Raw genomic sequence first — 22,441 nt, 5'->3', positions numbered from 1 at the left:
GATAGGGTGCACTGAGAGCACTCAGACCTGGCTAACATCGCCCTTGGTGAGAGGTGATGAGGCTAAAATCTAGTGGATTTTGTGTCATGTGGGAGCTTGGGGATGACAACTTCTCCAAGGGGTAAATTCACTGTTATCTGCCACAGGACCCAGGCTTGGATAGTGGTTCTGTGAATCTAGAACCTGTGATTGTGACTCTCCAGCTCCCTCTAGCCCATCAAGATCCCCGAGGAGCTCGTTTTGCAGAAAGGTGCCTTTTGGGATGTGAAAGCAGAGGTTGAGGGAAGGGATGAGAAAGGCCCTATGGGGCTGCTATGATCATCTGGGAGCTGCCAGAGTCTGCAAACTTGCTCTTTGCCTCCAGCCACTGCATCTGCATGTTCTGTGGGATTCACCTTCCATGCAGAGGGTCAGTTCTGGCCTCCATCACCATGGGCTGCTCTGGAAGCAGTGCTGGTGACCCTCTTTGTATTTTTTCAATGTGTGTGTATATATATATGATATATATAATATATTATCTTGATAGGCTATCAGGAAAAGGAGGGCAAAGGTCTTTGCAGTGTTACCTTCAGAAGGCTGTTGAGCATGTGGGCATAGAATCACAGAATGTCTTGAGTTGGAAGGGACCCACCAGGACCATCGAGTCCAACTCCTGTCCCTGCACAGGACACCCCACAGGTCACCCCGTGTGTCTGAGGACGTTGTCCAGTCTCTTCTTGAACACTGTCAGGTTGGGGCTGTGACACCTCCCTGGGGAGCCTGTTCAGTGTCCAGCACCTCTGGGTGAAGAACCTTTTCCTCATGTCCAACTTAAACCTCCCCTGGCACATCTTCCTGCCATTCCCTCAGGTTCTATCAGATTTTTGGGTCCTGAACTGCTCCACGCTCTGTCATAGGGATCTTTGAGATGTGCCAGTCCCTGGGTGGTGAAGGAGGGTCCAGACTGTTTGCTGCACCATCCTCTTCTGCAGAAGAGTGATAGATTGCATCAATCTTCATAGTAAGATCCAAAAAGGGACATTCAAAAGGAGGCACATACAGAGATCCTCAAACTGGTCCAGGAACTAAGGCCATGGCAACAAGAAGCAGCTTGGGATGGGAGGAGAGTGGGGCAGGTGGTAAATGCCTCTCCGTTTTGAAGTCTCAGTCTGTGCTGAAGGATTGCATGTGTGGGTTGATTGTCCTAAACACTTGGAGATCACCTTGCAAGATGACTGGAGAGTGAGGGTGTGTTCCTACCTACCTGAGATGGATCCATCCTGGACAGGCAGGAGGTACCAAGAATGGACACAAAATTGGTAAGAAGTGGTTGTGCACCCATCAAAGAAAAGCTGGGAACTGTGGAGTCCCCTGGCCTCATGGTCTTGCTGTGGCAGATGTCTTTCTCCAGTTCATGAGGGCCTGTTCGCAGGAACAGCTCCCAGGTCCACCCTTGGTGCCCAGGAGTAGCTTTGGGAAGGATGAAAGCACCTTTGGGCTCAAGTGAGGTGTGACAAAGGGCTCAGTGCTACGTGAGGACCATGAACAGGTGGGGGTGCAGCGAGCCCCTGGGGTTAGGTGCTGGGGAGATGAGAGGGTGGGCAGGTGGCATTTGTCACCTTCCAGCTGGCACTGCATGGGGTTTTATAGAACCATGGAAAGGTTTGGGTTGCAGGGACCATCCCAGCTCCCCCAGTGCCCCCCCTGCCATGAGCAGGGACATCTTCAGCAGCTCAGGTTGCTCAGAGCCCCGTCCAGCCTGGCCTGGGATGTCTCAGGGATGGTTCATCCACCACCTCTCTGGCCAACCTGGGCCAGGCTCTCACCACCCTCAGGGCCAACAATTCCTTCCTCACATCTGGCCTTATGGGCATCTGCCCGTGACTGCAGACAGCGAGGCCAAAGCCCCACAAGGTGCAAAATTTGAAGCAAGCATCTAATAATAGTTGGTTTAAATGTCAGTGGCGTTTTGCACAGATCTGAGCTTGGGAAGGAAGGGGTCAGATGAGGACACGTTTCCACCCATCATGCCCTTACTTTCCCACCAGGACACACATGCGACGTGCTGCTGGGAGCTTTGAAGGAGGGGTTTAAGTATCCTCTGGCCAAAAATTGCCTGGATAAACTGTTCAAAGAGGAGCCAGGCAGGGATGCAATTTGCAGTTTTGCCATATGCTGTGTCTTGGTATGGAGTGCACCAAAAAATGGGTTCTTCAAAAGTACATGAGTTTGTGAGGGCATTTCCCTTCTCAGTGGCCTGCTGTGATTTAAACAGAAAAGGGAGTTGGCATGTTCCTACCTGCACTTTCCAGCCCTATAAAGGACCAAAATATCCCTTCCCGGGTCTGATGGGGTCTGTTGCTGTCCCCAGATCTCCATCTACCACTGCAGTAGAGCTGGTAGGAAAGTGCCCATCAGCCTCTGCCCACTGTGTTTTGGGGGGACTGAGGACCTAGAGATGGACCAGAAGGGAAAGCAGGAAAAATGCTGCAGCCAACAAGATCTCAGTGTTTGGTGTAAAAGTCAAAAAAAGCCATTAGCTGTACTTTTTATGTTTGTTTTGGGTGGGTTTTTTGTTTTCTGGCAAGCAGTTTGCAGCCCTGAGTTTCTCCAAGCACCAAAACCTGCTGGTTTTTCATCAGGGATTTAATCTGCTGAGAGCAGGTGCCATCTAGAGGACACACAAAAGAAGACAAGGAGGAGCTTCATTTCCAAACCTGCGATACTTTCTCCATCACCCCGAACCACCTGCAACACCCGAAGGGTCTCAGCCCACCTCTGGGATGCTCGACTGGTTGTGTTGGCTCCAAGTGTGGGGAAACCAGGCTCAAAATGGGGAGCTGGTGGGTGCGGGGCTTGATGCAGGCCTGGCCAGCCCCAAATCCAGAACAGAAAGTATCTGGAATCACAGAATAATTTTGGTTGGAAAAGACCTTTAAGATCATGGAGTCCAAACATCAACCCACCCCCGGCATTGCCACATGTCCTGAGAACCTCATGTCCGTCTGTCCAGCCCTCCAGGGATGGTGACTCCAGCACTGCCCTGGGCAGCCTGTTCCAATGCCCCACAGCCCTTTGGGGAAGAAATTGGTCCCCAGATCCAACCTCAACCTCCCCTGGCGCAACTTGAGGCCGTTTCCTCTGCTCCTGGCGCTTGTTCCTGGGGAGCAGAGCCCGACCCCCCTGGCTCCAAGCTCCTTTCAGGCAGTTCAGAGATCAGAAGGTCTCCCCTCAGCTCCTGTTCTCCAGCTGAACCCCCAGGTCCCTCAGCCGCTCCATCACACTTGTGCTCCAGCCCCTCACCAGCTCCATTTTCTTCTCTCAACTCACTCCAGCACCTCAAGGCCTTTCTTGGCATGAGGGACCCAAACCCTTGGACCAGAGAAGCCTGCACCAAGGTTTTGTTTTGTTGGTTTGCTGTAAGGGAGGCTGTGAGCTCACCTCTTTGTAGTCACATAGAACCATAGAATAGTTTGGGTTGGAGGGACCTTCCCAGCTCCCCCAGTGCCCCCCCTGCCATGAGCAGGGACATCTTCACCAGCTCAGGTTGCTCAGAGCCCCCTCAAGTTTTCAGCTCAAGGTGTGCCACAATGATGTGAAACAACCATCCTCCTTCTTGCTGCTCTTCATAGGGCCGTCTTCTGCTGGATTTTAGGAAAGGTTTTGCAAGGACTGCTTGCTCTGCATCACCTTCTTCTCTCAGTCCTGAGTTTGAATGGTCTGGAGTTACAACACCAGCACCACACATTGAGGGGCCAGTTCAGTGCTGTGTGACTCTGACCCAAAAAAACTACATCAGCTCCTATCTCACTGCCTAGAATTAAAATCAGGCTCTACCAAAGCCTTTGGAGATGGTGGATGGAAGCACGGTAGGTGGAAATGCTGCACATTCATTGCTTTGAATAAATAATGAGCGCTAATGATGCTGGTTCACTAATAGAAGCCTGGTAAGTGGGTGACTGCAGCTGTGAGCTGGAGCTGCAGGGTTTGTGTTGGAAACTTCAGCCAAATCATTCAGTTTTGACCTTTTCCCCTTTTATTTCAGGCTTATCCAGTCCCACCTGTGCAGGACATGGGATGAGGTGCTGCCAGTGCCTTGCACTGACTTGACCTACAGAGATGATGCTTTGGGATCCCCCTCTGATGAGCAAAATCTGCAAATCACGGGTGATTTAAGCACCAAAACTGCTTGCTGTGTGTGCAGAATCCAGCAGAGGGAGCGTGGCCGTGTCTGATAATATTTGTACCCAATGCTCTTCAGAAAATGCACCTGTTTTTCTTTTTGAGATGAGCTATCTGGATGTCTCCTTTGGATGGCGTTTTCCCACAAGGTTCTCAATCGCTCCTCATCTGCTCAAACGGCAAAATGCATGAGGTTTTGATTAAAAGTTTACTTATTTTTTTTCAATTATTTTTCTGTTTTAGGGAAATTCAGTGAGAAAAAGGACCGAACAGAAGACCCGGCTCTGAGAGTTTGAAGTCACAGGTAGGTTGTTAATTTATCAATGTTGCATTGGCTTTTCCCTTAGTGGAAAAAGGGTTGAGGCAAAAAGACCTTTGCTGGTTGGGTCCCTTGCTGATGTCTTTTGGTTACTGACATCACCACTATGAGATAAGGTCCCCTGGTCCCCACGGGGTGTTGAGCAGTGTCCCCTCTCTGTGTCCCTGCTGTTTTCCTCCTTCCCAGAGGTTCCAGGTCCCTATATTGTTGCTGTGGTGCAGACAGAAACCAAAGAGATGGGAGGACGCAGGGATGCTCGGGTGGGCTGAGGTCCTTATGCCTTGGAGGAGGGACAGGGAGGAGATCTTCTCCTGTTCCAACCAAAGCTGTTCCACTTCAATGCTTATATATCTCATTTAGGGTCTCTCCTTCAAACACTTTTTTTTCCCTTTATGAAATTGTGGGTTGATTTTTAAAGGGTACATGTGATTTGAATATTTAAATGGAGAATTCACTGTCTTCTTGGGCCTTTGAAGTGCCTCAGTTTCCCTCCAAGCTCCAGTTCATTTGCCACAGGCCCCTGCTTGGCCCGTTCTAGTGGGTGCCAAGGGACTGAGAACGCTCAGCCCAGGCTGGTCCCTGAGTCTAGAGGTCCATTGTCTGGAGACCAAACCATCTATTGGGTACCATGTTCCCACCACAATGAGATGGTGTTTGCTGGGTGAACACCTCTGGTCAGATGGACTTCAGCCATAGAGTAGTTTGAGTTTAAAGAGACCTTCAAAGCTCATCCAGTGCCCCCCCTGCCATGACAGGGACATCTTCACCAGCTCAGGTTGCTCAGAGCCCCGTCCAGCCTGGCCTGGGATGTCTCCAGGGATGGTTCATCCACCACCTCTCTGGCCAACCTGGGCCAGGCTCTCACCACCCTCAGGGACAACAATTCCTTCCTCATGTCCAGCCTGAATCTCCCTCCTTTAGTTTAAACCATCACCCCTTGTCCTATCGCAACAGGCCCTGCTCAAAAGTCTTGGCCACCCCTCCATGAAAGTGGATTAAGACCCTTCTGTTTCCAAATCAGAGGGGGTTTAGATACCCCAGACCAGTTCATTGGGACATTCCCTGATGGTTAAGCGCAGTCCTTAGTGATGCTTCTTGAAAGCTGATAGCGTCAAGTGATTAATTTTATCTGCCTGGGCAGGTTCTGCCTGTTTAGAGAGAGAAATGTCAACACCTGTGGTACAGGGAAGATTGCTTTGGGATGTTAGTCCTGCAAATATTGAGAGGTTTAGGACCTTGGAGTTAATGAGATTTATCAGAATTTGCATATTAATAACTGTGCCTATTACCTTGCCATTAGAGTTAATAGGGTGTCATATTATCAATTAACAGTTAACAAAAGAGCCACTTTAATGGTCATTTGTACATGAAGATGGAAGAACATATCTTGGCGCTGCTTTCATGACATGACGGGAGAACTTGTCTCTTGTCTCCTTGAAGATGGAGGGGGAAAATTTGGCTATTTTGGTCTTCAACATCTCAGCTTTATTCTGCAAGGACAATTTTCTTTGGGGTTCATCCCTCATACTCCAGTAACACCTCTGCTCCTCCAAATCTGTGCTCCCTTCTCGGCCAAAGGGAGAAATCTATGGTTAGCAGCTAAGCTAAGGAGCACTGGCTATTTCCTCCCCTAATTACCATTAAATGTAATTAGTACTTCTCAGGGCGCCCCAGGAGTAAGTGTCTTAGCAAGGTCATCGTGGCCTGCAGCTGGAGAAATGTTACACTGAGGGTTTTAGGGAGAATGAGAATTATTATTTTTAATCCTTCCTTCATGCAAAAAATGGTATTTTCCCTACTTTCCTTCCAAAAATCAGCCGCTGCAGAGAACTGCCCTCCAGCTGCTCACCGCACATCCCATGAGCTGGCTGGTGGCTCGCTGCCCTCGGTTTTACGAGTCCCCAGACCCACAGGGGTTTTGTAAGGCAGAAGTTGTATGTTGTACCCTAAAGAAATGGGGCTGGGATGGGAGAGAGGGAGCTTAATTCTGCTCCCTAAAGCTATTGCAGGATTCTGGAGGTTATACCACAAGTCAAAGGTCGGCCAGAGCAAAGGGACTGTCGAGGGTTTAGATTGCGGGGTGACAATAAAACCCTGGCAGATGTATTGTTAACCCCCTTTCCCCCCCACTTCCCCCTTTTGCCCCTCCCTCTCCCCCCTTCCACTAAGAACAGGCGATCGGGAGGGAAAGAAGGACAGAGAGATGAGAGTTGGAAAAATTAACAGTGTTTTACTAATGCTACTAATAAGAATAGCGAAAATAATACAAAATATACAAAACCAATCTTGAAAGTCCCAGCAACTGCAGAGCCGGCACCCGAAGTCCTGGACTGGACTCTGCAGCCTACCGGAGCTGGATTCAGTCTGTAACTGGCCTCAGTTCACAGGGACGACTAGCAAGGTCCTCTCCTAATGTCGGCCATAAGCAGAAGGGAAAAGGCAAAAAAGGAAAAGGGACGAGATCCTCGTGATCTCACACTTTTATATGCAGTATTCACGTGAATGGAATGTTATACACAGTTGGTCAGTTTCTTGGTCACTTGTTTCTCGTTGCCCCTCTCGCGAGATGTCCATCCATGCTTAGCAATAAGTTTGCATTCCATTGCTAGGTTTACCAAAACATGTGTCTGGTTCTCCAGGAAAATACAGCTAATATGAAGGCTTTAGCTGACAGGCAAAATTCACTGAAAGAGAAACTTGTTTTTAACAAAACCAGGACAGGGACCATGAGGTTCATCACCTTCATAAGCACCTTCTCTTCTCCCATCCTCTGCCAGAACACGAAGCGACCGCTGTGCCTAAGCTGGCTGATTCCCAGTGATGCATCAAGAGGAAGAAAATCCCTCCCTGTGTCTCCTCGCTAATGCACAGGAGCTGTTCTCCCAAAGGAGAAACTGGAAAACAACCCTCCTGCCCGTCCCCCAGCCCGTATCCTTCCTGCCAAACCCCAGTCCCAGAGCTGGAAAGCAGGACAGGGGTTTGCAGCTCAAGCACAGATGGTTTTCCTGAAACTCTCCAGACATCTGGCAAGAGGCTGCCTTGGCATTTAACAGCTGCTCCTTAGGGGATGGGTTTATTCTTGGGCTAATTTGTCGGGGTGTTGGCACTGCAGGGTCTTTTGGTCCTGCAGCAGGGGCTTCTGCAGACTCCTCTTTTCTCTTTGGAAATGCACAGTGTGTTTTTCCTCTAAATATTGGTGAGTTCAGACCAGCCGCTGGAGCAGCTCTTGGCTCAGGGTTTGCAGGTTGTGTTTGTGGATCAGCCCGTTGTAGAAGCACGGAATGGTTTGGGTTGGAAGGGACATTCAAAGCTCCCTCAGTGCCACGAGCAGGGACATCTTCACCAGCTCAGGTTGCTCAGACCCATGTCCAGCCTGGCCTGGGATGTCTCCAAGGATGGCACAACATTACCAGGGATGTCATCACTCTCAAGGAAAGCAAAATACCCACATGTAATGCAAAGAGCAAGAAAGCCAGAGCTTCAGCACACTCTGCCCTGGTGAGGAAGCTATTTTAGCCAGCCTCCCACGCAGGCTGTGGTGATTGAGCAGCGAAGGAGAGACCCCAGTGTTAAGCACAGCCTTAACAGCCCTGGTTTAGCTCACCGGAGCTTTCCTTGCAGATGTACTTTTTGCAGGGCACATCTGCCCCAAAGATCTTGAGGCTGGTGCTGGCTTTGACCCGAGGTAACGCAGTGCTCTGCATCTCAGAGATTTAAATGTGTTTTTTCCATAATCAGCCCTCTGTGCTGTGACCGGGAGGGCTGGAGGGTGCTGGGGTGTTTGCACAGGTGGCACCGGGGGTGGATGCGCCCACCTTGCTCTCCAGGTGCTTAGCATGGGGTAGGGCAGCGGGAAACACTTTCCAAGCCTGCAAACATCTCCAAAGCTGTCTGCACCTCTCCTGGATGTACAACCGTGGCCCAAGGTGCAGGATGGGACCTGTGCAAGGGGACAAGCCCCACACTGCCCCCCTCCCCACCCTGGGGATGCAGCAGATGGGCTGAGCTCCCGGGGGAGATGCCTTTAGGAGCAATCGATGCAGATGACTCTGCTCCGCTTCTTTCGCCCGGGGAGGAACAAACAGCAGATGTTTGATACCCTGGGTCGAAGTGCCAGAGAGATCCCAGCACCGAAGCACCTGTGAAACACTTGGCAGAGAGAAAAAGAGATGTAGATCTCTGCATGCTCTTGTTTGGTTTGTTTATTCTCTCTATTTTGGGTTTACTAGGATAAGGGAAAAGCTCATCTTTAGGGCTCCGCATCTCCCTGGCTGTTTGCTGCTCTTTGAGCTAAAGGAATATGGGATCTCCTACAAGTACAGGGGTGGAAAAATGCATTGAGCAGGGAAAGAAACCCTCTTCTGTAAAATCATAATCAAACAAAAATGGGAAAGGGTGCTCTGGAAATAGCCTTTTGCTGTACCCCTGCTTCCGTACCCTGCTTGCTGCGTTTCAGGCGGCTCCTCCTGTGCCAGGACCGCGTTCTAAAGCATCTTCTCAACTTCCAGCCTTGCCCTTGAGGTCCTCGCACGCTCCCCCCTCATCGCTGCAGGGATGGGGTGAGTGTTTGACCCCCCTCCTTCCTCGATCTTTGCTCCTCCCTGGGGCTCAGAGGGACCATCTGGGTCCCTGCCCGGGGAGAGGCGAGGGGAGGGCGGTAGGAGGGACCGGCGAGGCGGGGACGGGAGAAGGATGCTCCGGGGGTGGTTCTTCTGCTTTCTCGTCTGCCCGGAGCTCGCAGGGGCTCGCCTGGAGGATGTCTCACCCCCTCGGCACAGGTAACTCCGGGACCCCCATCACCCCAACCTGGGGGGGGCTGCAAAAGGGGGGAGGGGTTTGCAATCCCCCTCGGATTTAAACAGAGCTCCCTTCAAAGGGAAAAAGGGGATTTGAAACAAAAAAAAAGAAGAGGAGGATAGGTTGTGCATGATGCTTGGAGCCCTGCAGAGGGGTGAGCGCTGCCCTAAAGTTTCCTTACTGATGGCTGGGAAATACTTACAGGGGTGTTACCTGAGCAGAGGGGGACGAGGTAGCTGCTCCCCTGTATCTCTGTGATGTGTGGGGAGGTGATGCTCCAGGATGCCCTGGCTGTTTGTGGTACCCTGGGGATGCTGCATGCGATGGATGTGCTCCCACCACGATCCCCTTTCCCTGTGATGTGTGGAGTAGTGATGCTCCAGGATGCCCTGGCTGTTTGTGGTACCCTGGGGATGCTGCATGCGATGGATGTGCTCCCACCACGATCCCCTTTCTCTGTGATGTGTGGGGTGGTGATGCTCCTGGATCCAGGATGCCCTGGCTGTTTGTGGTACCCTGGGGATGCTGCATGCGATGGATGTGCTCCCACCATGATCCCCATGTATCTCGGTGATGTGTGGGGTGGTGATGCTCCTGGATCCGGGTTGCCCTGTCTGTTTGTGGTACCCTGGAGATGCTGCATTCGATAGATGTGCTCCCACCGTGATCCCCTATCTCTGTGATGTGTGGGGTGGTGATGCTCCTGGCTCAGGGATGCCCTGGCTGTTTGTGGTACCCTGGGGATGCTGCATGTGATGGATGTGCTCCCACCGTGATCCGCAGCTCCACACCGTGCTCCTGGGGGTACGGACGGTCGCACGTTGCCATCACACACCATGTGCATGGATTTGCGGTCGCAGCTTTGAAGTTTGTGTGTTAACATATGCAGTGGATGCAGCCGATGACGCGTGTGCACAGGTTTGTGGCCGTGATTAGTGTTACACATAACTCTTCGATTTATACATATGCATGTGGTTGCATGGGATTTAAATGCAAGGAGGCACAGAAGTGCAAAACCAGCAGCACAGCTCAGCAGTAACACATGAAAATGTGGGCAGTGATGAGTGATTGCTGTTGTCTGTCCTTCTGGAAACGCATGCAGATGATCAGGCAGCCCTTGCAGGAGGATTGGGCAGCTTGTGCTCCTTTAAAAGTGGAGAATGAGCTTTTTCTGAGCATCCTTCAGCAAACCGTGTGTCTTTGAGCAGTCTTGAGAAGCGGCTTCTTGCTGAGCATGTAAGATCCAGCTTTGGGAAGAAAGAGCTGGGGCTGGCGGGGCGAAATATCTTATTTTCTTTGCCTGCTTGTGATAAAATGTTCTGGTTTGTCACTGGAGGTGTCATTGCTGGGAGGAAACTCGTGCCTTTGCCCGCTGCGGTGAGCTCAGAGCATGTTGCTAAGGGCCAGCCCCAGGCGGTTTCTGGAGCATCATCTTCTCTTCGTGGAGAACGCAGAGCAGCAGCACCCGGCTCAGAAATCGCTCCCGAATCCATTCATGACTGAGGAACCCTCCACCCCAACCGAGCCAGACCTGCCGTCCTCCAACCTCACCAACACGACGGACTGTGGCGAGGAGATCCTGCTCTATGGGGACACCGAGAAGATCGTCATCGGAGCGGTGCTCTCCATCATCATCCTCATGACCATCGCCGGCAACGGGCTGGTCATCATCTCCGTGTGCATCGTCAAGAAGCTCCGGCAACCCTCCAACTACCTGGTGGTGTCCCTCGCAGCCGCCGACCTGTCGGTGGCCTTTGCCGTCATGCCCTTCGTGACCATCACAGACCTGGTAGGGGGAGAGTGGCTCTTTGGGAAGGTTTTTTGCAACGTGTTTATCGCCATGGACGTTATGTGTTGCACCGCCTCCATCATGACCTTGTGCATCATCAGCGTGGACAGGTAAGGACTGACGAGGTGCTTGGTGTGTGCTCAGGTGGGCTGGAATATAAGGGTGTTTCTGAAGGTTGGGGGCCACCAGAATCACGTTCCCAGTTGGATCAAGGCTTCTGCATGTGTTTTGTAGATGCACGGGATTGCAGAGGGTTTTCTGCAGGAATTAGGTGCCCCAGTTCCTTTGGAAGAGCTGGGCTTAAGGTGCCTTCTCAAGTAACTTCTCTGAGTTACTTTGCTTAGTCCTCCCCCTCTAGGCAGCTGCTTCTCATTGTTCTTCCTTGCCTTGAGAAGCAGAGCCTAGAGGATAAACCCATGACCTGACCTTCTCCAGGGAAGGAGGCTGGACCGTAACATTATTCAACAAAACAACAAGCAAAAAAAACCTCACATGCCCTTTAAAATCCAGGTTACAGAGCTTCTGGAGCCTGGTCCTATGGGACGCTCTGCTGCTGCCTGGACTTGTAACTTGGCCAAGGATGTTGGCAACTCCCCCCACCCCATCCCAAATCCCCAAACCCCCTTGTTTAGCCCGGTACAGGCATTTGTGAGGATTTTCTGGCTTCAACTCCCACATCGGGAGTCAGGAGGGAAAGGCTAAGCCTGTCTGGCAAACTGGCAAGACTTGGGCAAGTCAGCACCCCCATGGGTCTAATTATAGCAGCCTGCGTCATTAAGGACATCGTGCTGACGAGTCGGTGGGCCGGATCCAGATCTGACGCGAGCGTTGGCTTTCTCGGGGGTTGGTTTGGGTTTACGCTGGCACCGCTGAGCCAGGCTGGTTTGTGATAAGCAGCTCAGGGAAGGAGACAGATAATGAGATGTGTGTGTGCCTTCAGCTATAAGACCTCCCTGGCCACCCTCCCCGGGTGTGAAACCAGGTGATAAAGCAGAAAGGACAGAGAAAATCCTGCTGATGATGGCTGAGTTATCCCCCAACAAGCAAACAGCATCTCCTGCTCCGAAGCCCTCGGTCCCCACCAGCCACTGCTCCCCTGCAAGCTGCCCTGAGCTCCATTGCCCTGATCTGCTTAGAAAGCAAAATCACTCCCTGGGCACACGGCAAGGTCCAGTTCTGCTCTGAACTGGCTTTGTTTTAATTTAAAAAAAGCCTGTTCCTAAACCAGCAGGTGTATCTGGAGCTGGCAGAAGTCTGTCTCTGTGAGAGGTAAGAGGTTAAATGCAGTAATGGAACAGGTCAATGTTTCCTGGAGCAGGGAAGCAGCTACACACTGATCATATTGGCTTTGCTTTAAAAAAATCACCTTTCCCCTTTCCTTTCCCCCTTCCTTTCCCCTTTCCTTTCCCCCTTTCCTTTCCCCCTTTCCTTTCCCCCTTTCCTTTCCCCCTTCCTTTCCCCCTTCCTTTCCCCCTTCCTTTCCCCCTTCCTTTCCCCCTTCCTTTCCCCCTTCCTTTCCCCCTTCCTTTCCCCCTTCCTTTCCCCCTTCCTTTCCCCCTTCCTTTCCCCCTTCCTTTCCCCCTTCCTTTCCTCACCAATCCCATCTCTTGGAGAAACACTTTTCCAAACACACACATAAACAGGACAAACCTTTCACAAAAATCACAGCAATTCATTCCACTTGTCCATCACATCCCTCCCACCCAATGTCACCACAGTCTGAGGATGCCATGCAAGCGAGTGCCTCACATTGACATTTCTCCATCTTTTCCTCTCGGAATGGGAACAGGCAGGTTTCAGGGGAGGTGTGGACGTTAGTGTCGGGGAGTCCGCATGTGCCGAGGCCAAATCTTGGGTGATCCTGAGGGCTGCAGAAAGGCAGGAGTTGCATGTGCATAACTGTAATCCTGGCTTAAATGGGAGCGGCCCCAAGGTGGTTCTAAGTTGGATCCATTGGTCACACAGCGAAGGAGGATGTGTTTTAACTGGGTGATGCTGGAGGCACTTGTGGGTACATTTCTGTCTGTCCCCACCTCTCTGGGGGAGCATCTCCACCCAGTTCACCCAGATGAGCTTGTTGAGGCTCTGAGGAGCCCAGAGGTTGCAGGGAAGGAAAACCATCCCAAAACAGAGGGACACAGTCCTGTGTCCTGTCTCATGCAGCTCTGGAGCAGCTATTCAGCTCTGCACCATCTCTGAGTGCTGGCCATGCAAACCTCCTCACCTTTTTTGGATGTTGGAGAGGAAAGGGGAGCTGCAGCAATAGAATAACAGAGTGAGCAGATTGCTAGGTGTTTTTTTACAATGTCTTGACCCTTCTGTGATTTCGACCTCTCAGTAAAGTGATGGAGGAAAAACCTGTCATAACAAGAGGCTGCCTTCTGGCATGGGCTTGTTCTTCGAGTGCATTTTCACAGGGACCATGACGTGCTGGGAGCTCGACTGGGCTGCAGCATCACAGTTTGCTCCCAGACCTTCATCCTCCTCAGCCTGATGGGGAAGTTGCCTGGTGAGAGGGCAATTGCTTGAGATGCATTTAGAGACAGGGAATAAGAGTGAAGGTTGTAATTTGAGCAGAAGGAGGACTGTCAGGGCAGAGGGAAGGGGTGGAAAGCCCTCCCAGCTGTGTCCACCTCAGCTCTGGGTGGGAGGAAGGACACGTTGAGAGTGCATGGGGGCTGACACAGCGAGAAGTGATGAGCGTGGCTGGAAGATCAGAACTCAGGAGCACAAGTGTGATGGGAGCGGCTGAGGGACCTGGGGGGTTCAGCTGGAGAACAGGAGCTGAGGGGAGACCACCTGATCTCTGAACTGCCTGAAAGGAGCTTGGAGCCAGGGGGGTCGGGCTCTGCTCCCCAGGAACAAGCGCCAGGAGCAGAGGAAACGGCCTCAAGTTGCGCCAGGGGAGGTTGAGGTTGGATGTGGGGAACAATTTCTTCCCCAAAGGGCTGTGGGGCATTGGAACAGGCTGCCCAGGGCAGTGCTGGAGTCACCATCCCTGGAGGGTTGGACAGACGGACATGAGGTTCTTAGGGACATGGGGCAGTGCCGGGGGTGGGTTATGGTTGGACTCCATGATCTTGAGGGTCTTTTCCAGCCAAAATGATTCTATGATTCTGTGTGAACACATCATCCTTGTCGCTTCCACACAGCAGTTGATGGGGATGGACTGAGGGAGAGCACAGATCCAGGACCACACCTGGGTCTCCACTTTGGTTTAGGCAACATTTTTGGTTTAGCTCCTGATGGAAACATCTCCAAGCACACTTTTTGGCTTCGGTGCCGATACAAAGCAGAGCTGAACCCGAAGCTAAAGCAAAAATACACTGGAGTTTGCAGACAGCCTGAAACACCTGCGCCGAAAGAGATTAAATAGTCGGTCATCTCAGTGAAGTATTAACCGAAATTTCCACTGATGACTATAGCAAGCTGTTCCTCCTGCCCTGCAACAAAACAGAGGAGCAGCGTTGGTGCTCCTCGGAAATAGAAATATCTCCTTTAGTTCTGTCCCACATACCAACTTGGTCAGCACTGTTTGACAGGTGCCTGTTTCTGCCAAAGAGGAGGTTGTGATTTTATTGATGGCTGAAGTGTCCTCATGTTTTGATTAGTTTAGGTATAAAAGATGCTTGGTTTGCCCAAGATGATGGGTACTATTAAAACGTAGGCTGCTATTATTGATTATTAATGCAGAGTGCTTTCTAAAAGCCTCTAATTGAAGCTGGTAGAACTAATCTTCTCTGAAGGGGAATTTGATTGATTTTCTTTTAAATCAAAAAAGAAAGATGTTGCAAACATCCGTCTTTCTCTTCCATTTTTCTTATCTAAAAGCCTGCCAATGTTATAGATTCTTTATTGCCACAAACCAAAAAACAGAACAACAACAGAAAAACCCCTTTTGGCTGCTCAGCTTTTGATGAAGCTCTGGGTAAAACATGCCAGGCAGCTGACAAAAGCAGCTCCCCACATCCCACATATCACTTCAGGTTTTGTTAGTGGAAAAAAAAGTCTCCATCGGTTTCCCAGGCAGCCCTGCTGGGGCTCTCCCTTCTCTCTGGCAAGTGTTTTCTACCCTAAATCAGACGATATACTCCAAATTGGCATCGTCTCCAGTATAAAGGATGCCTCCTGGAAGAGCTGATGGGATGAAACATCCACAGTATTCTGCTGGATTGTCCTTTGTCCAAACATGTCCCAGGCCAGGTAGGTCCCTGCACTGTATCTCCAGTGACCTGGAATGCATCCCTGGGATGCTCCCACCACCTCTGGCTTAAGGCATGGACAGGTGAAGCCACCGGCAGCTTCAGCCTCCAGGTTCCAGTATAAGTTGGGGAATGACCTATTAGAGAGCAGCGTAGGGGAAAGGGAGCTGGGGGTCCTGGGGACAGCAGGGTGACCATGAGCCAGCACTGGGCCCTTGTGGCCAGGAAGCCAATGGGACCTGGGGTGCGTTAGAAGGGGGTGGTCAGTAGGTCAGAGAGGTTCTCCTGCCCCTCTGCTCTGCCCTGGGGAGACCACACCTGGAATATTGTGTCCAGTTGTGGCCCCTCAGTTCCAGCAGGACAGGGAACTGCTGCAGAGAGTCCAGCGCAGCCACCAAGATGCTGGAGGGAGTGGAGCATCTCCCGTGTGAGGAAAGGCTGAGGGAGCTGGGGCTCTGGAGCTGGACAAGAGGACGCTGAGCGGGGACTCATTCATGGGGATCAATATGGAAAGGGTGAGTGTCAGGAGGATGGAGCCAGGCTCTTCTCGGTGACAACCAGTGACAGGACAAGGGACAATGGGTTCAAACTGGAACACAAAAGGTTCCACTTAAATTTGAGAAGGAACTTGTTCATGGTGAGGGTGGCAGAGCCTGGCCCAGGCTGCCCAGGGGGGTTGTGGAGTCTCCTTCTCTGCAGACATTCCAACCCACCTGGACACCTTCCTGTGTAACCTCATCTGGGTGTTCCTGCTCCATGGGGGGATTGCACTGGATGAGCTTTCCAGGTCCCTGCCAATACCTAATATTCTGTGATTCTGTGATACTCCTCCTGGAGGTTCCCTCTCCTTCAGCAGGATGGGCCAGGCAGGACATCAGCCTGGAAGCTTAAATTTGGCCCAGAGGAAGCATGGGATTATGGTAAAATAGTGAGGCCTGGGAAACTCCAATTCTCGGCTCATTTGGGCTCAGCCAACCTTTTAGAATGGAGATTTGTCCTTTCCCGATTTGCCAGCTGCAGAATGGAGATAGGGACACCTTGGAGAGATTTTTATTTGTCCTTTTATTTCATCCCTAGCATAAGAATTCAGTGATTATTCATTTTGTGCTCAACGGTAATCACTGAATTGGCAAATCCATGAGGTTGACGGTGGAGCCCAGCCTGGGGCAGGTCTCCTACCCCACTGCCCTGGCACCCATGGGGCCAAGGACGTGGAAGGATTTTAATGGAGAAGGAAGGAGCAGCTACACAATCAATCCTGCACAGTGGGGCGTCCTGCAAACCTCCACAAAATGCCAGTAAATCACTGCTCTGGGAACTGGCTTTTGCTACCTGCTTACCGCTAAAACTTGATTAACAACAAGACACACACGCAAGAATTTAAGAAAAAAAAAAAATGAATCAAAGCAAGAGAATTTGATTTAAATTTCATTGCAAGTCTGTGCAATCTCGCCTCCCGCACTGCTGTAAACGCCGGCCTATTTTGAGTTCTTCTTCCCTCTCTCATCCAAATTATAAGCAAAGACCTCAAAACAGCCCTGTTTCCTCCAGCAGCGCCTGCACAAGGCACCCGCAGATGAAATGTGTCAGCTTTGCTGGCTTTTTAAATCTTGTCACTGTGCATTTTGCTTGGCTAGCATGTAAATTCCTTGAAGTTTCAGCAAATCCCAAGTGGATCGGCTTCTAAAGAAAACCTAGTAATAGCATGATAAAGGATATAGCACAACACAGCATATATTAGTTCGCAAAGTTCTTGGCTTGGGTATACAGAGGAGTGATTTTTTAGGTGCTGAATTTGGATATGCAACAGCAAGGCATGGTTTTCAACCAGCTTAGGAGACAAAAAGTCTGCTCTCCATCCGAAGCCCCTTCCTACGGCAGGAAGGATATTTGGCAGCATTGCTCCAATCTGTTCCCACCCATCTTTCAGAGTCATAGAATCATTTTGGTTGGAAAAGACCCTCAAGATCATGGAGTCCAATAGTCAACCCACCCCTGGCACTGCCCCATGTCCTGAGAGCCTCATGTCCGTCTGTCCAGCCCTCCAGGGATGGTGACTCCAGCACTGCCCTGGGCAGCCTGTTCCAATGCCCCACAGCCCTTTGGGGAAGAAATTGTTCCCACATCCAACCTCAACCTCCCCTGGTGCAACTTGAGGCCATTTCCTCTGCTCCTGGCGCTTGTTCCTGGGGAGCAGAGCCCGACCCCCCCTGGCTCCAAGCTCCTTTCAGGCAGTTCAGAGATCAGAAGGTCTCCCCTCAGCTCCTGTTCTCCAGCTGAACCCCCCAGGTCCCTCAGCCGCTCCCATCACACTTGTGCTCCCAAGTTCTGATCTTCCAGCCACGCTCATCACTTCTCACCGTGCTCAGCCCAGGTTGGAAGAAGAAAATGGTAAGTTCTGGGAAAACAGCACCAAATACTGTCCATCTCCATCTCACAGGTCTTTTCCAGCATAGACAAGGCCCCCGGGGTTATGGGCTTAAAGCTGTTTCTCATCCCAAGATGTTGTGTTGCCTTTGCATCCTTCACCCTGTGCCACTGCTGGGCTTTCAAGCAGAATAGGTGGTCATGGAGGGTTTTGCTTGGTTTGTGTGAGTAAGGCCAGCTGGAGAAAATACAGAGGAAAATAGGAAAAGAATAACAACTCAGTGAATGAATTCAAATTCATTTTACCAGGGAGTCAGGGTAGAATATTTTGGGCTTTGAATTTATTTAGCAGCCAAAAGGAGTGGAGGAATTGGATTTTTTTATTTTTAATTTTATTTCTGTCTTCTTCCAGTCTTGGGGGAGGATCTGGAAAAGGGAAATAATCAGAGAAGAAAAAAAATCTAACACCTACAATGAGACTGATTGTCAGAAAAAGAAATAATGATACAACAGAGGTAAAATGCTCTGCAGAAATTTTTATCTTAATAGAAAAGCTCCTTCTTCCCTGGAAAAGCTTCCAGCAAAAAGGATCCAAACAGCTGCTGTTCTTAGTGCCCCTCTGGACTGATGCAGCTTATCCAAAACACTTAAGAGGTGACGTGATCTTGCCTAAAAATGCCTAGAAATTCCTGATAGCAGGCAGGTTTGAATCAAAAAGGCTGTAACATAAAAGAAATCAATTTGACAGCTGGAGGCTTTTGCTGTACTGATTGAGACTAAATAGGAGGCTGAAGTTTTTCAGTGGGAACATTGTTTGACAGTGGCCAACTCCCTGCTGATGTCTTAGTTTATAATTTTAACTCACCACCTAATATTTGGCACAATTTCTTAGTCACATGAACTCTCTCAATCAAGGCTGTGGATGGTTCAAAATTCCACCCCATAGGAGCTGATGGGTGATGCAGTCTCCAGCTCCTTTCAGTCAAGCTAACAGGTTAACTTCTAACTCCAGGCATCAGGATTTGTGAATCTGTGGGTCACCACATGCTTTTGGGATCTCCTGCTCAGAGATCCTCTCATTTTGCTCTCCAGGGAGGTCTGGGCACCATCACCTCAGGAGATACGGGCCGTGCAAGGGAACAGACTGCTCCAGCTGTTTGCAACTGGCAGTCACTCCTGTCTTGGTTTCTAGAGGTCATCTCCAGTACTTGTTGCAGGCACCTGTAGGTTTGTCCTAATATTGCAGCCTAGATGGAGACGGGAGTGATGGGTGTGCTGCTGACAGTGGTGTATCCCATGGATGCCAGTGTCGCAAGATGCAAATACACTGTCCATTGGCTGAAGGAAGGTGTGAGTCAACAGCTATCAGTGTTACACCACGAGTCCATCAACCCCCCATCACTACTTGCTTTCTGTGCCCATCCAGAGACATCCTGAAGTCTTTCCAGAGGCAAGATTGCTCCTTGCTCACTTTCAGGGCCGTCTCAGCTGCAGGTTGTATTTCTTCTCCTAGTTCCCAAGTTGCCTGGCTAAATAAGGGAATGGTTTTGTACTTCTCACTTCTCTTTAAACACTGGTATGAGTCTGTTCATTTATTTCATCTGGAGTGAGTCCTGATGTATCATGGTGCAAATTTGACTTGAGGGAATGGCAGGAAGATGTGGCAGGGGAGGTTTAGGTTGGACATGAGGAAAAGGTTCTTCACCCAGAGGGTGCTGGACACTGAACAGACTCCCCAGGGAGGTGTCACAGCCCCAACCTGACAGTGTTCAAGAAGAGACTGGACAACACCCTCAGACATACGGTGTGAACTGTGGGGGTGTCCTGTGCAGGGACAGGAGTTGGATTTGATGATCCTTGTAGGTCCCTTCCAACTCAGGACATTCTATGATTCTCTGAAATATTACTCTGTGGATCACCCATCCCACTCCTGGGTGTTTCCCTGGGAAGTCATAGAACGTCCTGAGCTGGAAGAGACCCACAAGGATCATCGAGTCCAACTCCTGTCCCTGCACAGGACAACCCCACAGTTCACACCGTGTATCTGAGGACATTGTCCAAATGTTTCTTGAAGGTGGCTGGAGGGCTTCTTCCAGTTGCTTCAACATTCTTGAGTGAAGTTACATGCCAGGTCTAAAAGCTGTTGCATGTTCTTTGTACAAACTAATTCTGGTGGAAAATCTAAGCATTTTTTTTAAGCGTTTTTTTTCCCAAGGAAGCCATGTGGAGCTCAGACTGACTCAGCTGTAAAACCACACCTTGTGTCATGCACGGGGTGGCTGCAAGAAAGCAATGGGGAACAGTTGAAGCAGAGTGTTTAGGCAAGAGAGCTGAAAGGGTGTGAAATGTATTTCATGGAAGATGCCGCAGCTGTGTGTCTTCAGGAACACTTTCATTTGGGGAATTCGTTTCTTGTCCCCACCCAGGGCTGAAATTCTCCCGTGACAATTAACAACTGATTAGGAATGAAAACCTTCCAACCCCCCTGACGCTTCGCAACTCTTCTCTTTTCCAGGTATCTGGGGATCACTCGGCCACTGACGTACCCCGTGAGACAAAATGGGAAGCTGATGGCCAAGATGGTCTTCATCGTTTGGCTCCTGTCTGCCTCCATCACCCTTCCTCCACTTTTTGGCTGGGCCAAGAACGTCACTGTGGAAAGAGTGTGTCTCATCAGCCAGGACTTCGGGTACACAGTCTACTCCACAGGGGTTGCCTTCTACATCCCCATGGCCGTCATGCTCGTCATGTACAGCCGGATCTACAAAGCCGCCAAGGTCAGTGCCGAAAAACACCGCTTCATGAACTTCCCCAAGCACTATGAAGAGGAGGGCGTCTACTGCCTGGAGGCCTCCAGCCGGGGCCACCACAGCTCCAAGCGTACCAAAGCCGTGGAGGAATGCGCCACGCTCTCCAAACTGCTCCGGCAAGATCGAAAGAATATCTCCATCTTCAAACGGGAGCAGAAAGCAGCCAGGACCCTCGGCATTATCGTGGGGGCATTCACGTTTTGCTGGCTTCCCTTCTTCCTGATGTCAACGGCTCGGCCTTTCATCTGCGGCATCCGCTGCAGCTGCATGCCCCTGCGGCTGGAGAGGACTCTGCTCTGGCTAGGATACACTAACTCCCTCATCAACCCCTTGATTTACGCTTTCTTTAACCGAGACTTGAGGACTACTTTCTGGAACCTCCTGAGGTGCAGGTACAGGAACATCAACAGGAGGCTCTCCGCCGCCAGCATGCACGAAGCCCTGAAAGCCACAGAGAGGCACGAGTGCATCCTGTAGAGCCACGTCCTCTCGCCCAGTGCCTGACCAAAGGACTCTTGCCTCGCCATTTTAGGTTCCTTGCTTCTCTTGCCTCTCGGGGTTGTGGTTCTCCTTGCCCTCGGTGGGAACAAGTGGGCAACCCTTCCTTCTCACCTTGTCCCAGGTTGGGGCTGAGAAGCCATGAGAAAGACCGGGGAGTTCAAGTTCTACCACAGACTGTGGGCAAGTCACACACCTTTCTGTGCCTCGGTTTCCCCAACTGTTTAGGAAAAAAAAAAAGAAAAAAGGAAAGAAAACCTCCCAACCAACCAAAAAAAACCCCTAAAAACTCAATAAGACTGTGGCTCTCCACCTTTGAAAAGGGCTCTAAGGTCTGTGGAGGGCACACAATATATGATGTAAAGATGACATTGGCTGCATGTCTGTATTAAATATGACAGCAGCTATAGGCTCTGCTGTACATCCAAGCACTCATGCCATCCCAGCTTATACGGACTCCTTCCACCGATGTAATTGCATTTTACACACTGAGCTCATGTCCAGGTTTGCACGTCAGAGCAGAAGTACCAATGACCCCGTTTCCCCTCACACTGTAGCACTTGAAAGAGGCACGTTCACAGAGTGACACACAAATGAACATGAAGTTTCCTTTATGGTTGGATAGGAAAGTCCAACCGTCTCCTCATCAGGGCAATGACCAATGAGCAAAGACGGATCTGTTTATTGGGTTGTACTGTAATTCATTCTCAGACAAGTGATGTGTGTTCATAATTTGTGGCTAATTGACTCCATAAAAGCACGCTTTGGTTGACAACAGGAAAAAAAATAGCATTTCTGTGACAGCTTTATAGTGCTTCAGTATGATGTCCAGCAAGCTTGAAAAAAATATACTAAATGATGTATCTTTTTCTTTTTTTTAAAAAAAAAAAGAAGTCTGGTTTCCTCATTTTGGTGTAAATTATTTGGTCACTTTGACTTTAAATTGCTTCTTCGTGGTGGTGGGACTTGTCTTCCTGCAGTTCTCTTTGCTCTTAACCAACCAAAGCCTTGCTTTGCAGCCCCAGAAACCCTTGCCTGTTGGTTTGTAGATGGTGTCTGTTCCATGGGGTCAGTGGTTTGAGCATCTCCCATCTGGGTTCTCTTGTCAAAGCCAGATGGTTCAGAGGAAAGGGGTTTCTAACCCTCCTTCCACTACAGATTTTCTTCATCAAGCAAGAGCAGGGGTAGTCCCACCTCTTGCAATGTCATGCAGTACAAATGGCTGTTGGAGTTGGCTGTTGAATGTCCTGTCTGGCTGCTGGCATGGTTTGGCTTAGTAATCAAGATTTCTCCGGTGAAATCTTTTGTGTTCTCACTTCCCCACTTTATAATAGATATTTTTATCCTATTTCTTTTTATAGTTGCTTTTTCTATAGACACCCAACAGAAGCTACAATTTAGGCTGGCGATTCATAGCAGGAAAACTGGCTGAAGCCCACCGGGAATCTCCCAATGAGTGACAGGTTGGGCACAGGAACAGCAACTTGTCCAGATGTTC

General features: G+C 50.3%; 1 protein-coding gene across 1 annotated transcript; it reads left to right on the top strand.

The window, feature by feature from the left end:
* Positions 1-10,667: 10,667 nt before the first annotated feature.
* Positions 10,668-21,476, top strand: LOC308040424 (5-hydroxytryptamine receptor 7-like; the record flags this gene model as incomplete). Its single annotated transcript, XM_080344418.1, has 2 exons — positions 10,668-11,176; positions 20,151-21,476. 2 exons carry the CDS (start codon positions 10,668-10,670, stop codon positions 20,920-20,922), a joined length of 1,281 nt encoding a protein of 426 aa, XP_080200544.1. The 3' UTR covers positions 20,923-21,476.
* Positions 21,477-22,441: the final 965 nt, after the last annotated feature.

The sequence above is a fragment of the Nesoenas mayeri genome (genome assembly GCF_963082525.1).
Source record: "Nesoenas mayeri genome assembly, chromosome: 4".
Classification (NCBI taxonomy): domain Eukaryota; kingdom Metazoa; phylum Chordata; class Aves; order Columbiformes; family Columbidae; genus Nesoenas; species Nesoenas mayeri.
Note: the sequence above shows the minus strand (reverse complement) of the source record. Positions and strands in the feature narration are given on the sequence as shown.